At 37.3% G+C, this 15409-nt stretch overlaps 1 protein-coding gene across 9 annotated transcripts in view; it reads left to right on the top strand.

The window, feature by feature from the left end:
- CT83 (cancer/testis antigen 83) overlaps positions 1–15409 on the top strand; it is a 171450-nt gene extending 156041 nt beyond the window's left edge. For 8 of the 9 annotated variants that reach the window (XR_011499673.1, XR_011499676.1, XR_011499675.1 and 5 more), the window contains one exon: positions 1–15409. This exon is cut by the window's left edge. Coding sequence is in view for 1 of the 9 variants with exons in the window: in XM_070502375.1 (XP_070358476.1) it covers positions 9874–9896 (23 nt within the window). In the remaining 8 variants the exon portion in view is untranslated. The other variant, XM_070502375.1, reaches the window with a different exon arrangement.

The raw sequence follows: 15409 nt of genomic DNA, 5'->3' as shown, positions 1-15409 counted from the left end.
GAATTACCTTTTTCCTCCCGCAAAGACTATCTTCCTGGGTCAATGGCCATCTGCCACCTGCAAAGCAATGGTTTTAACATGTATTAAGAAAGAATATCTTAGCAGAAGGAGAATCACCTGTAAGAGGTCTAGGAGAAGGAAGCCAAAGAGGAATCTCCTAGACTGTCCAGTGTAAAGAGAAACCGAACCAGAAGACTCAAGTGCCGGGGTCCTGTTGTCAGTCCCATTCTTACGGAAGTGATAGAGGTACAGATTTCCAGTTTGATGCTAAAAAGTCATTACAATCATTCAGCTAACTCCTCTTAATCTGTTCTATGTTCAAAAGCTATGTTATCAGAGAGGCTTTGTCAAACTCTACCTAAATAGCAACCCTCCAAAAGGGTACTCTCTGTCCCCCTAACCTGTTTGGTCAAATATTTAATCATCGTTTCAAGTTAAACAGACTTACTGAGATAACTCTGGCTATCAAAAAGCAATCTCTTTCAGCAATCGGTTAGGGAAAAAAAGGTGTTTCACTCCTTAGGCAAATACAGGCTCTTTTAAAAAGCTTTATTTTAGACCAACACGTGCCTTAGCAGCACTGATTTATTTAAAGTTTAGTCCAAATGAGCTAACATCTGAACTGTCTATGTAACACACTATTAGAAAACATATCCAGGGGCTAGCCCCGTAGCCGAGTGATTAAGTTCGCGAGCTCCACTGCAGGCGGCCCAGTGTTTCGCTGGCTCGAATCCTGGACGTGGACATGGCACGGCTCATCAAACCATGCTGAGGCAGCATCTCACATGCCACAAATAGAAAGACCCCCAACGAAGAATATACAACTACGTACCGGGGGACTTTGGGGAGAAAAAGGAAAAAAATAAAGTCTTTAAAAAAAATTTTAAAAAAAAAAGAAAACATATCCAGTGGAACAATTTTCTGTCTTATAACATGTTCAAGACTGATTTTCTCACATGTTCTGGCTACTCAACTTGCTTCAGTTTTAACCCTTTCTTGAAAGAAGATAGTGTGGACCATCTGTAGTGAGCCTGCTAGAGCACTAGCTTAGAGGAATGGTACTAGGGCTTCAGTTAACAGGTATCTGACTTGAAATATCCAGGAGCAGAAAGAACCATAGAGTGAATACGAGCCAGAAGTCTTCTAGAGCTCTGAGACTAAATCAGAGGCATGCAAGATTGGTAAGTCCATAGGACTGAGAACTCAGGAAAACGCCAAGGATCAGCAGCCAGGAAAAGACTGGAACAAAATAGCAGAAGGGCATGAGTGAATTGAGAAAAACTTTGGCCATTATTGTGAAAAAAAAACTATTCAAAATGGGATGCCTGATGAGGTTTGCTGACTTAAAGATATAACATTGGGGTAGATGCCTTGAAAGAAGTTTCTACTCTAAGACACTAGAAGAGCCTTGGCCATAATGCGCAAGAAGCCATGTGAGTAGCTCAACTAGTTAGAGTGGACTAATATAAGAATTGATGTTTGCTTAACCAATAAATGATTTTCTTAAGCTGATGATATTAATTGGGCGCATATTGTATGAGAGGAAAATGATATACATTACCCAATTTGGTCTTTACAACAGCCTAGAGGGTAGGTACTATTATTAACAGCATTTTAGAGATAAGGAAACTGAGGATCAGAGAAGTTAATTTGCCCAAGGTCAACAAGTAGTAAGTGAGGAGTTAAGATTGGAGCCCTGGTTTGTCTGACTTCAAAGCCTACGCTTTTAGCTATTATGTGTAGTAAGTTTTCCTTTCATTCACAGACTACAAGCATAGCCCGGGGTGAGCTGTCTTACAAATATGTATCATTAGCTGTAGCAGGATCTGAATGTGGGTGGCCCAGAGCAAACCTATCACCACCCAAAGGGAAAAAAAACAACAATTAAGGCCAGGTCTTGATGATGGCCTTCTTGCTGGGCACATGTCCTTCGGGTTGCCAAATTTCACAACGAAATGCCAACACTAAATTGTCATTTAAAGACGTATTTAATTGGTAATTTGGAATAGCTACCACCCAACATCTATTAAAAGCTGAATGGAGAAAAACATATTTATGAGGTTTATATATATTTTTGTAAAAGCCTTGGGTTTTTTTTTTCATTACTCTGTGTCCTTTCAAGAAGAGATTGGAGAGATATTTCTCCCTGCTCTTCCTACAGGAATAATGGTGTTTCTTCAGGGAATATTAATTAGATTTTGCTTGTTTATTTTTGTTTTATTACAAGTAGGTGATGGTGGGTCATTGTGGACCAAATACTTTAACAGCTTTCAATCCTGACTCCACATTAGAACCACCGGGGGAGATTGTTTAAAATACTGATATTCGGACGCCACTCCCAAAGATTCTGATACACTCTGTCTTATTTGGGCCTGGGAATCAGCATTTTAGGTCTCCCTAGGCGATTCTAATGCACAGCCAGAGTTGAGAAGCACTGATGCAGCTGGTCAAGTTTAGATTTTCCTTCTTTGAGAAACTGCTTAGAAAGCTTAGAGTCAAAGCTGTGGTCCACCCAGAGCCAGCGCGTAAGGATTCTGAGGTATGCGTTATTTTTATTAACCTCATTCTTGGCTCCATTTTATGTCTCACCCTTGTTTTTTCCCTTTTAGTTTCTGAACCACTAATTAGAGGGTGTTTTGTTTTTTATATATATCTCAACTTTCTATGTTCCAGTGTAAACTACATTTTTTGGAATGTGTTGATGTATACAATATAGATATTGTATTGAAAACTATGGTGTTCACAAGTTATGAAATATAGTTGAAGGAAGCTATCATGTTCACTCTCAGTTTTTGCTAAACTGCAAAAGGATGCAAAGTGCTACCCCTCCCCTTTGCACTATTGATGTTCCAGATAATGAAAATCTGGATAAATCTAAATACTGCTGGCTCAATTCACTCCTGATTCATTTTTCTGTTCTTCAGTAACATATAAAGAGCCATGTAGGTTGTTCAAATATGGCAGAGTATATTGAACTAAACATTGGATTCAAGAAAGGAAATTTAGGGTTATTAAACTGCCTTTGCTAACTATGTAGCCCTGTGACCTTTGACAAGTCAATTAACATCTCCGGATCCCTGGGTTTTTTCACTTTAAAAAGCCTTGGAAAGTGGTGAGACTTGGTTTAAATTCCTTTTCCCTATACCGGCTCTAAAATCTGTGAGTATCAGACCTGATATTGCCATTTTGGATTTTTGGTCTTTTTTCTCTTAAATTACGATTAGTGGGATCAGAGCATCATAAGACAACTTTAGCCACTAGTCTTATCACACAATAACATACATGGTTACATTTTTAAATACTTTGTTAAAATTCAAAGCAAATGTTTATTGTGTTGAATCAATGAATCAGCCAAAAGAGACTTTAATATGAAAAAGGGTATCAGAGGACTGAAAAGCCAACAGGCATCACTGAGGCATCACAGACGTAGTAACGTCAGGAAGCAACAAACACATCCTGGGGTTGGTGCAACTATTAGGCCAGACGAGCTTCCTAGGGGATCCCTTGATGAGAAAACTCTTTAGTAGTATTTTGAAAGAACAAGCCCTAGTCCGATAGTGGGGTAGGGTAATTATTTGAAGCAAATCCATTCCTTGCTCTCCACCTCCATTGCTACCACCCTAGTTGAAGTCACTATCATTTCTTGCCTGAACTAATTGGGTAGGCTTCTACCTGGTATCCCTTTTTGCACATTTGCCCACAAGCAGATCATCCTCAATTCGTGATCCAAAATTATATTTTTAAAAATCAAAAATCAGATTATGCAGCTTTGCTGCTTGAAACTCTTAAATGGTTTCTCTCTGCACTTGAAAAACAAAATCCAAACTCTTTTCCATGGCCTCCAACAGCCTGCATGACCCCACTCGTGCCTGTCTCTCTGGCCTAATTTCACAGCATGTTCTCCCTTGATTTCTGCATTTCAGCCATATTGACCCTTTAGCTCCTCAGTTCTGCTATAATTCATTCTGCTACACAGTCTTTGCTCACACCATCCTTGCTTTATGGGAACATTCCCCTTCTTTCTTTTATCTAGTTAACACTTACCCATTCTTAAGATCTTCCGTCAAGTCAGTTCCTCAGGGAAGACTTCCCAAATCAGGTGGGGTTCCCCTCCTATGTGCTCTCAGGACACCAAAGCACTCTTTCCTCATAGCGTGCACCATTGTTTGTAAACTATACACCTGTTTGACTAAATCTCTCTCTCCTACTAGACTGCAACCTCTGAGGACTGAACCAGATCCAGCTTGTGCACTATTATATGTCCTGCATGCAGCACATAGCAGGAGATCAACATGTCTATATTTTTTGAATTAATAAATTAATGGATTGCTTTAAAGATGAAGGCTGGGTCTTATTCCCCACTGCTCAGTGCAGTGCTTAACATTTGTATGGAGTAAATGTTTGTGAGAATATCAATGGGCCTGAAAACAGAGGAAATTGGATTATTCTCCTAGTTATCTAATTGTCAGGGGTCACTGTAAATGTGTTTCTAGAACCCTCTTCATTAATTTTGTTGGAGTGAGTAAATGATTACTTAGCAGAACGGGTCTTATATGCAGATATTGAAGTCTATGGGTTGAGCAAGAAATTCCAGTCTCTAAAAGCCTTCTCCAACATTCCCCTCCCCAAATCATGAGCAGGTTTGTCTGTGACCTGTAGCACAAATGAAAATGCTTACATCACAAGGCAAAAAGAAAAAGATTGTGATGATGTATTCTTCCAATAAGAAGCATGAAGATGATATGCTGTTTACTTTTAAATTTCTTTATAATTTACAATTTTTTTCATGTAAAAGACAAAGGGCTGATTTATGAGTTTACACCCACTCGTCAGGGAGAACACATTGTTGAATCTATTTGCCAGTGTACCGTCTCCCCATGGTTCCTTGTAACACCTTCATGGAGATGCAAAGCTCTTTGCCGTTTGAAAAAGAAGATGTAGACAATCTTGGAATAGCAGAACTGCCAGACTGCTGAGATATCTTTATTTGTAAACCCAATTATGTTTGAATCATTAAAAATGATCACAAGAAAATTAATTCACACTACTGATAATACTTACTTTAATTGAATAGTTACACTATGCCAGGAACTGAGTGAGGTAGTTTTGCAATTATCATCTCTAATCCTTACAACAGTCTTATGAGATAGGCATATTTATTTAGCTTCATTTCTACATATGGAAAACGTGAAGCTGAGAGATGTTAAGGTAGTCACATTTTGATTTGTTCCTCTAGTTACAATCACAAAAAGACACTGTTACCACTAGTTGGTTTACTAGTCATGTACTCATGTCTTTTTTAGTAATTTGACTCCTCCCTTACCTTCCTCCCCTCAATTATCCCAATCCATAAAACAATGCTTGTTTTTGCCTCTCCTTGTCACTGCTTTGGGAATGTACTTCCCATACGAATGACTATATGAAAGAATTATCCTGAACCACTCAGAGACGTGATCTCATCATGAATGGATTTTAATTTCATGTTTTTGTGTTGACAAGGCAGTAGATTACATATAATATTTGTGTCTCTTACAAGTAAACACTTTGGAAACGAGAGAGAATAGTGTGGCTCAACAGAAAGAGCTCATGTCTGGGATTCTAGTTCCCAGTCCTCCACAAACCAGGTGGATTATCTTACGCAAACCACTTAATCTCTCACCTCTTCCATTTCAGATTTGAACAAGCTGAATTTCTTCTAATTCCAAACCACTCTCTGGGTATTTGATTTTTTACTGAAGTCCACCTTTGAAAGTCAAGGAAAGGCATTTGAAATAAAGTCATTGTCATCTCATTCTGGGCACTGAGAAAAAAAAAAGTTAGTGATAATTTTCCCATGGCCATCTACACAGCTTATTAAAGGACTAGAATTCAGAAATAATAGCATCCCAATATAATAATAATAATCCATTCTCCCTTTTTTATAACCCTGGCATGATGCACCCTAATTACTTCGTTAAGCATAAGAGGATGGGAGTCATCTATCAGTCCAGTGTCCAGACCTACAAGTTACTTAATAAATTTTTGTTGAACTAATTAAATGGATACTGCTGAATCCCCCTAGTGCACATATCTATCTCATCCCCACTGAATCTAAATGTCCTATGTTCTCCAAATTCAAATTTGGTAGCCCTTAGACTTCCATTTGAAGGCCTACAAACAATCATAAAATCTGCATATTTCTGACAAGTGTCTCTATTGATGTTGATGTCTCTATTCCAGACAAGATTCACAAAGCCATGGTGTATTGAAGTCAAGAGTGATCTAGCCTTAATAAACAAAGAAAAAATGAGCCTGAGTAAACAGGATATAGTCTCCATGAGGATAATGTCAATGTCTGTTTTGTTCAACATTATACCCCCATTACTTAGCACAGTATCTGGAATGCAGCAGATTATCAGTAAATATTTGTTGGGTGATTTTGTGCAATATAGCTATATCATCTGTCTCCTCATTGATCATCAAGATTGATTTGACATGTATAGATAAGGAGAACATTGAATGAATTAAATAAGATAAATACATTTCACTTTAAAAAATTGTATACAAACATTCTGTACTATAGAGCAGAATCAGTGAACTTTTTCTATAAAGAGCCAGATAGTAAATATTTTAAGCTTTGTGGGTCATACAGTCTCTGTCTCAATGACTCAACTCTGCCATCGTAGCACTGAAGCAGCCATAGATAACACATGACAAATGGGCATGGCTGTGTTCCAGTAAAACTTTATTTACAAGAACAGAAGTCTGCAAGTGGCCTGTGGACAGTAGTTCACTGATCCCTATTGTAGAGGAATTTGCAACATAGCTATAACTTTGTCATCTAATTTCTTTCATTAAGACCAGCAGTTCTCAATATTTTGGTCTCAGAACCTCTTTATACTCCTAAAAATTACTGAGGACTCCAAAAAGCTTTTTTTGTTTATATGGGCTATATCTATCAATATTTACCATATTAGAAATTAAAACTATAAAATTTTAAAAACATTTATTTTTTAATTCACTTAAACAACAATAATAAACCTATTATGCATTAACATAAGTAACATTTTCATGAAAAATGACTATATTTTCAAAAATAAAAAATAGTAAGAAGACTGTCATTGTTTCACATTTTTGCAACTCTCTTGTATGTATGAGTAAGTAGAAGACAGCAAGATTTTCATACCTGCTTTTGCATTCAATCAGTTGTTTGGCTGAAGTATATAAAGAAAATCCAACCTTATACAGATACGTAAGTGGAAAGGGAAAGACATTGCAGATCCCCTGAAAAGGACTTGGGGATCTCCAGTCCTCCTCAGACCACAGTTTGAGAACTGCTGTTTCAAACCTATGAAGTGGCAAATGAAAAAATAGGCAAACACATGGCTTTGAGTGTGATTGTGTCTTGCCTACAATAATGCTTCTTATAAGGAGTCTATTAATTCCTACCCGCATCCTTACCTCTCACCCCCCCATCACTATTAACACACTTCACTTATTAACAATACTTCAAGAGTTTTTACCCACAGAACAATTGGCCCTCTGAGATGATCAGGAGAAAGCAAGAGAGCATAGATCTCTAAGCAAGGCTCCAAATCAGTAGTAGTCAAAGCTTTTGACCAACATGCAAGGATAAAAACAGAGCTAAACAGTTAGCTAGAGAGGAGAAAAGCCTGCAGTTTAGGGGAGAAAGGAATGGAGAGAAAACTAGCACCTATTGTTAGCACTATGATTTGTTTTATAAACGTGAATTCATAACAACCACCAAAGAGAGGTATTATTATCCTAATTTTTCAGAGTAGGGAATGGATGCTTAGAGAGGTTACCTACCTTGCCTAAGTTATACAGTTCTTAAGGGCAAGGCCTATTTTCTTTCTTCTGTATCACACTGGCACAGATATTCAGTCAATGTTTGGAAAACAGACAAGTAATGTCTTTGAAGTTAGGAAGTTTAGAAACATTTGAAATTTCAGATGGTTTGGGAGGGTGGTCTTCTAATTGCTGAATAACTGGCATCGAGGGGAATGGGCTAATTATATCAAGATATAAGCACTTACAACACAGACCCTTACCTGTACAATGAGGACATTGGATTAAATGGTTACTTATATTTTCTTCTTATTCTAATATTCTATAAGTTGGTAAATCATAAATCTGATGTATACACAAAGTGTCTGATCAAGAACTCCTTATAAAGGCCCCACTAATGTAGGAGGGCCTGAGTCCACAGCTATAAACTATTATATGGATATAGTTGCTTAGAAAATGAGAGAGAGGAATTATCATTTATAAAGTGCCTAGGATGTGCCAGGCACTGTGCTATGTACTGCTTTCTGCTGTTGATTTACTGGGGAGAGAGAGATGTAGCAGACCCACTACTAATCCTAAATTCTTGTTGGCAAGAGTTTACTGAGTGCCTACCAGTTTCAGAGAGCTTTAAAGAGGTGCTGAAGAGGTTGAAAAGAGTAGAAATATCAAAAATAAAAGTGTGATTAATGACTTCTTGTCTGTTGTTATACTAGTTATATATACCCCTTTGTATTTTATGAAGAGACTTCATAGATTTCCATTTGAAATGGACTAGAAATGGACTATTTTATTGGGAGGAAATAATACAATAGGTGAGTAATGACTTGAATTCAGATACGAGATAGGAAGAAGCAAATGAAAAAGTGTCAATAAGTAAGGACAAGAAAGGATTAAATTCACCACTGCTCAGAGGAAGAGATAGAGACATCTCTGTTTGTGAGAACAAGAAAGAGAACACATCCACTCCGAGTTTTGATAGCCACACTGCATTTGTAATTCACAGTAAATTTGGGCTATGTGCCTATAGAACCAATCAGAATTCATGTATTTTCTCAGTGTTCAGGGAGGAAGAGAGAGTACAATAGAATTAAGATGAAACTTCTCCAGGAATCGAAGAAGGGGGAAAGTGTGGTGTAACAGAAATTAGGAAAGTTATATTCTAGTCTTGGCTTTGCCACCTAGAGTTCTAGGAACTCAGAAAAATCACATCCCTCTTTCTAGGCCTCAGTTTCCTCATCAGTAAAATGATTTCACGTGAAATTTTATTTCTACAATTTTGTGACAGCTTCTAAAAAGAGGCCAGATTCCATAAAACATGCCACATACCTATAATGTATTAACTTATACATATATTTCATTGAATCTAAGAAACCATTGATTCTAAGACATACTATCATTCTATGCCACTAAGAAAGAAAGAAAGAAAGAAAAAACACTGCCAATTGTAATTGTAAGACACTATCAATAGGTCCATTGCAAGGTCCATCTTGATGTTAGAGCTACTAAAATGGGAAAAATACACATTTCAGAAGAGGTGAAATATGGTAATTCATCTCAAGGAATTCTTAATTTGATAGAGAACTAATTTCCTACCTGTAATTCTCAAATGATATTGTGAGGGACTGGAATTGGCCACCCCAAGATATGTCTCTTTGGTATGAGGAATATTTTGGGCTGGTTACTTTTGAAAAACTGCAGACAGGAAGGAAACTCCGAAAAGTAGAATTTACTTACCCTTTGTTAAGAAACATTTACATTTGTAAAGGAAATCTCCATCTGTAAAGGTGTCTCCCTCTCTGTACCAGGAAGAAAGAGAGATGACCCTATCTCTAGAAACGATGATCAATGTAGAAGGCAAGGACTTAAATCTGCATAATAATCTTACTCTTGTTTACTGTACTTGTCTGGTAACCTTCCCCAACATCCTCCTTTGTCTTTAGCCGAAGATGATATTTAAGGTGGTGGCTTCAGCCATTTTGGCAAGTTGCTCAGGTTGCCTGAACCTCTCCCATGTATACATGTTATAAAGTTTTGTTTGATTTTCTCCTGTTATTCTGTCTCATGTAAATTTAATTCATTCTCCAGCCGGAAGAACCCAGAGCAGGTAGAGGAAATGTCTTCCTCCCCTACAATATGCTATTGCTGAAAACTCTATGGAGGCAAGAAAATGAAAGAGGATTGAACAGCAACAGCTTTGTTCACCAGCTGCACCTTAAAGAGGCTCCTAAAACCGTGGGTTGCTATAGTAGGGCACCAAAGTAAGGAAAGGGAGGAAAGAAGAAATAAATAGGGCACTGTGCTAGGCCATTTGCAAGCCTAATTTTGTCTGTTTTCAATTATGACACTAAGTCAGTATTATTTTGACACTGCTTATTATTTTGGAAAAACTGTGGGATTTCTATTGAGAAAGATCTGGTTTTAAATCTATCAATTGTTGTGTGATGCTGAATAAAACCCACTTAACTTTCTGAATCCCAGTTTCCTCATTTATAATAAGAAAAAGACTAATACTACTATGCGAATTTATTATAAGGATTAAAGACAATATATGTAAAGCATCTGGTACCTAGGAAGCATTCAACAAACATTAGCTATTATATATTACAAATGAGAAACCAGCAACAGGAGGTCAAATGACTGTGTATCTAAGATCACATTCTAATAAATGGAGGAATCATGACCTGAACTACTGCAGTCTGTTAGACTTTCCCCATGCCATGCTGTGAAGCTAGGACACTCCAGCATGCCTGGCCCTTGCCATTTTTCATACATAGTGCCTGCCCTAGGGTAGTTCACGATGGAAATACAGATGTAAAAGGAATATGTGAAACAGCAAGAACAGTAATGTAGTGATCCGAGTAGCCCAAGGTTCACAACATTTGAGTTTTCTTGGCAAAAGAGAATTTTAAGCCCAGAACAAAAAGAGATAATGACCTAGATTTGGAGAGAAGAAAGGGGGGTGTTCAAGCAAAAGCATAGAGGCAGGAGTTAGGCAGGTTTGTGATTCCTAGCCAGGATGGGAGGTTTCTGACCATCTTCAATGACGTCGAGCATCTCTCGAGAGTCTTGCTTGACTGATGAGTGATCACAGTCCTCTAAAAGATAGCATGTTATTGTGTAGAGAGCAGTGAACAATTGCAGTCCCAATTCCTCCCTTTATTAGTCACAAAACCTGTTGAAATTACTTCTTCTCTGAGCCTCAGTTTCTTTACCAGTAAAATATGAATAATCACACCTGTCTTTCCTATTTCATAATATTAACGTAAGTATCGAATGAGACAAATTATGAAGTGCTATATAAACATCAGGGATTATTATTAGGATGGTTTAAAAAAATTAGGACTGTCTGCTCACATCAACTCTTCAAAATAAAGGAAATTTACAAACCCTTAGAAAAGGTACTCCAAAGAGCAAGGGGATGAAGGAAAAAGAACCCTGCTCTTTTCAAAATATACTGACACTTTCAGGAGAGATTTGAAAAGCTACTTTTGTGAAATGGACTGACCTGCTGAGAAGAGTATACTTCAACCTGTACCAAAGCATTCATGTTCTCACTTAAAATACTATATTCTGTCATTTACAACAAAACCCCCACAAAGTTGTCTTAAAGTGCACATCTTAATTTTACCATATTAAGAGAATCTTACTGGGTACAAGTTTTAAAACACTGATGGATTTTTGTCCGAAGCCTCCCTGATTCACACTTCTTCTCTAGTTCCACTCCCAAACTTGGGCTTCAGATCTAAATGGTGCTTAAAGGTAAACAAACTGTGTATTTTGAAATAACTAAAGAAAAAATGCCAAAGCATGCTTTATATAGTAAAATATAAAAAACAATAGAAAGAGAAAAAGAACTTTAGAAAGAAAGATAACCATTAAAACAATAACTAAACAAAGATTTAAATTCACCTGTTAGGAACAAAAGGTCTTAACATTGGGTTAAAAATCAAAATAAGACATTGGCAAAAATATGAATAAATAATTATTATATAAAAGCATTTACTATGTTCTAAGCAGCATGCAAAGCACTGTGTGTACAGTAAACTATAGAACCTTCATAACAGTCCATGAGCTGGGCTCAACCGAATGATGAAGCACGGAAGGATTTTGTAATTTGCTCAAGGCCACAATTAGTAAATGCTAGAGTCGCATTTTTAAATCACGTCTGTCAAATGCACAAGAAATAAATGAACAAGGGTAAGCAATATAAATAAGAACAGTATAAAGGTGATTTATTAGTCAGATATTGAACATTGTGCCTTACGCAATGAAAGTGCAGCTTCCTTCTGATTGATTAGACTATTATCATTTCCCCAAAGTACAAATGATACAGATCACACTCTCTGACCATAATGCAATAAGATAGAAATAAACAAAAATTCAAGAAAATTGAATTATGAAAATAAGAAATGTACTTCTAAGTAATTTATGGCTCAAAGAAGAAAATAAAAGATACTGCAATTATACCAAGGATTTAGAAAACTAATTACCAATGATTTAGAAGTCCAGTGATTTAGAAATAGCATATCAAAAGTATGGAATATTCCCATAGCTCTACTCACAATAATTCATAGTTATAAGTGCTCTTCTTATTAAATATGAAGAACAAAAACATATATCACTTAGACTGCAACTCAAAAAGCTAGCAAAGGACAAGACAGATCTAAGAAAAACAGAAATAAATAATTAGTAAAGATTAAACCATAAATTTGTGATTTAGGGAACAGAAGAAATAATAAGCACTACAAGAGATAGCTCTGTGAAAATTCCAGTAAAATATGTAAAGTTCTGGCTGGTCTAGTCAAGTGTAATATAGAGAAGTAACAAACATCTAAAGTAAGGAATGAAAAACATACCATAAACATAGCTATGGAGGCAATTAAAAATTAAAAGATAAAACATCTAAAAGATAAATGCACAAGGAGAAAGTCAAAATTTTACTGAAAAACATTAAAAAGTTTAATAAATATAAATAAACTTAAACATATATCTCATACCTTATTTGTCGATGGGAAAAGTAAATCCTTAAAGTAATCTATACATTTAACATAATCCCAATAAAAATACTAAAAGAATATTTTCGGAACCAGCTAAGCTGATTCTTAAGATGAAAAACAACTAAATAAGCACATGAGGAGACTTTCCCAGGAGGATACCCACAAGGCTGAGAGCTAGCCTTGCCAGATATTTTCAAATGTATTATAAAGCTCAAATAATTAAAACATTTTTACATTGTGAATGAAGAAACGGACACAGTAGTGAAACCCAAGAGAGAGTCCAAAAATAAAGGCTAATGACTTGGAAATGTAGTATAGGCTACGATATTTAAAATCAGAGGGTAAATCGTACAGTATCAAATTATTTTGAAACAACTGACTAGCCATGAAAGGAAAATAAAGCTATAAGATCTTTAAAAGGAGAACCTGATCCTTTATGTCTGCTGGTCTCCAGCACCATAGTTGGTGACTATGAATTCTTCCACTTTACAGTACTGAGTTGTCACAAGCCACCAAAAATGCACTGTAAACTATAAATTTCGTGGCATGATCAAGGAAGGGCCAGGAAGAATCATTCCTAAAGGGCTACCTTGATTTTACTTGGATGGTAGGGGTTGTGACTAAATGGTTGTATTAGTCAGGATTTCTCCTGAGAAAAAGGACCAACAGGAGACATACATATTATAGAAATTGGTTCATGCTAGTATAGACACTGAGGAGTCCCACAATTTGCTGTCTGCAAGCTGGAGATCCAGAAAACTAGTGGTGTAATGCAGTCAGAGTCAGAAGGCCTGAGAACCAGGGGAGCCAATGATTGAAGTCCCAGTCCGAGCCCAAAGGCCAGAGAACCAGGAGCACTGATGTCACCACGGGGGAAGAGAAGATGGATGTCCCAGTTCAGGCAGACAGCAAATTCCCCCTTCCTCCTTGTTTTTGTTCTATTCTGGTCCTCAACTGATTGGATGAGGGTAATCTTTACGCAGTCTCCAATTCAGATACTAATCTCTTCCAGAAACACCCTCACAGACACACCCAGAAATAATGTTTTTCCAGCTATCTGGACATCCCTTAGCCCAGTCAAGTTGACACATAAAATTAACCATCACAATGGTAGACTAGAACCTTCTGATATAATGGCTTTAGGTCCCTTGTAGCATCTTAGCATGAGATTGGGCGCATCAAATGAAATTCGTAGTTGGATTGCATCTAAATTGAAGTTTAATCTCATCATTCAACGGAATGTGAAAATGAATAAAATTGCATCTATACCCAAAACTATTTAGGAAAACTTGATTAAAAGCAGCAGCTGGCTATTTGAATTGTCTCTTTGTTGAGTCACATAAAACCTATTTGTGAGTAAAAACTTCTTTTCTCGAGAGAAATATGGAAAAAGGGTTTAGACATTTGAGTGATATCGGGAAGGATTGGATTAAAGAGTTGTTTAGCTCCCTTCAAACCTTGTTTTTATTCCATTTTCAGAAACAGCTTTCTGACTTGGGTTCCATATAAGTGCTCACAGGGAGAAAAAGTGCTGGGGGTGCAGACTTCAAGTATTTCAGCAACTGTGATAGTTATTTATCACTGTGAATCAATAAAAAATACTATAAATGATTTTCAATTTACTGGGCTAAATGGCAGACACTTACTTAACTCATAATATGACTATGTTAATAATATTGTATGGAGTTTCGAGTTTAGGAAGCAGGAGATTATGTGGCATTTGATTTGGAAAATGGTGAGAAAGGGAAAGAAAAAAGTCTTTTTTTATCCTCTTAAGGCATTTCCTAATGTTCCTCCATCTAGAAGCCCTGCACTTTGTGTTGCCCCATGTTCCCTCTCCAGCACTGAGCCAAAATGAACTACTTGGGTTTAGCCTAATGAAACAGAGCAGCCGGTCTTAGCCAGTTAATCAGGAACAATGTATATTATTGAACTAATTCACATCAAAGTGTGAATAATTCTCCAGAGGTATGTTCATTTTCGAATTGATACCGGCTCAACACAAGGTTGACATAAGGGAAGACATATTGTAGAAAAGAAACCATATGGTAACTTTAAATGACCTCTGACTAACTAGCCCAGACGTGCTCTGTAGATTCGATTTTGGAGCCCCTCCCAGCTGCTTTAAGATGATAACTTTGTTCTTTTGAGTTCCTTAGGAATGTGATGACCCCCGGGCAGAGAGCATATGCTGATAGCCATCATCAATGACAACTGAAAGAACAGGATATAGGGCATTGCTCCATTCTCTGATGCATATCCAGTAAAACAAAGGACTCTCAGGAACTGGGACCAGATGTCTGCCCCACCCAGAGACCAGCCACCTTCCCCACCTGGAGACCAGCCCCCTCCCCCATATAACTAGGCTGTAGTCTTTGTTCTGTAAGATGGTTCTTTGGGCCATGAGCCGGCCATCTTCCCTCTTGCTAGTAGGCTGTAATAAAGTCCTTTCTCTCCTACCACCTTGCCTCCTGACTGTTGGCATGTCTTGCAGCGAGCAGACGACCCCCCCTTGGGCGATAACAGAAATATATGTCCTCCATCCCTAATTCAGATAGTATGACAAATTAAGGTGACAGTATTAACACAGTAGGAGGAAGGAGACAAAATCCAGGGCGGGAGAC

Source organism: Equus asinus, chromosome X, assembly GCF_041296235.1.
Source record: "Equus asinus isolate D_3611 breed Donkey chromosome X, EquAss-T2T_v2, whole genome shotgun sequence".
NCBI classification, from domain to species: domain Eukaryota; kingdom Metazoa; phylum Chordata; class Mammalia; order Perissodactyla; family Equidae; genus Equus; species Equus asinus.
Note: the sequence above shows the minus strand (reverse complement) of the source record. Positions and strands in the feature narration are given on the sequence as shown.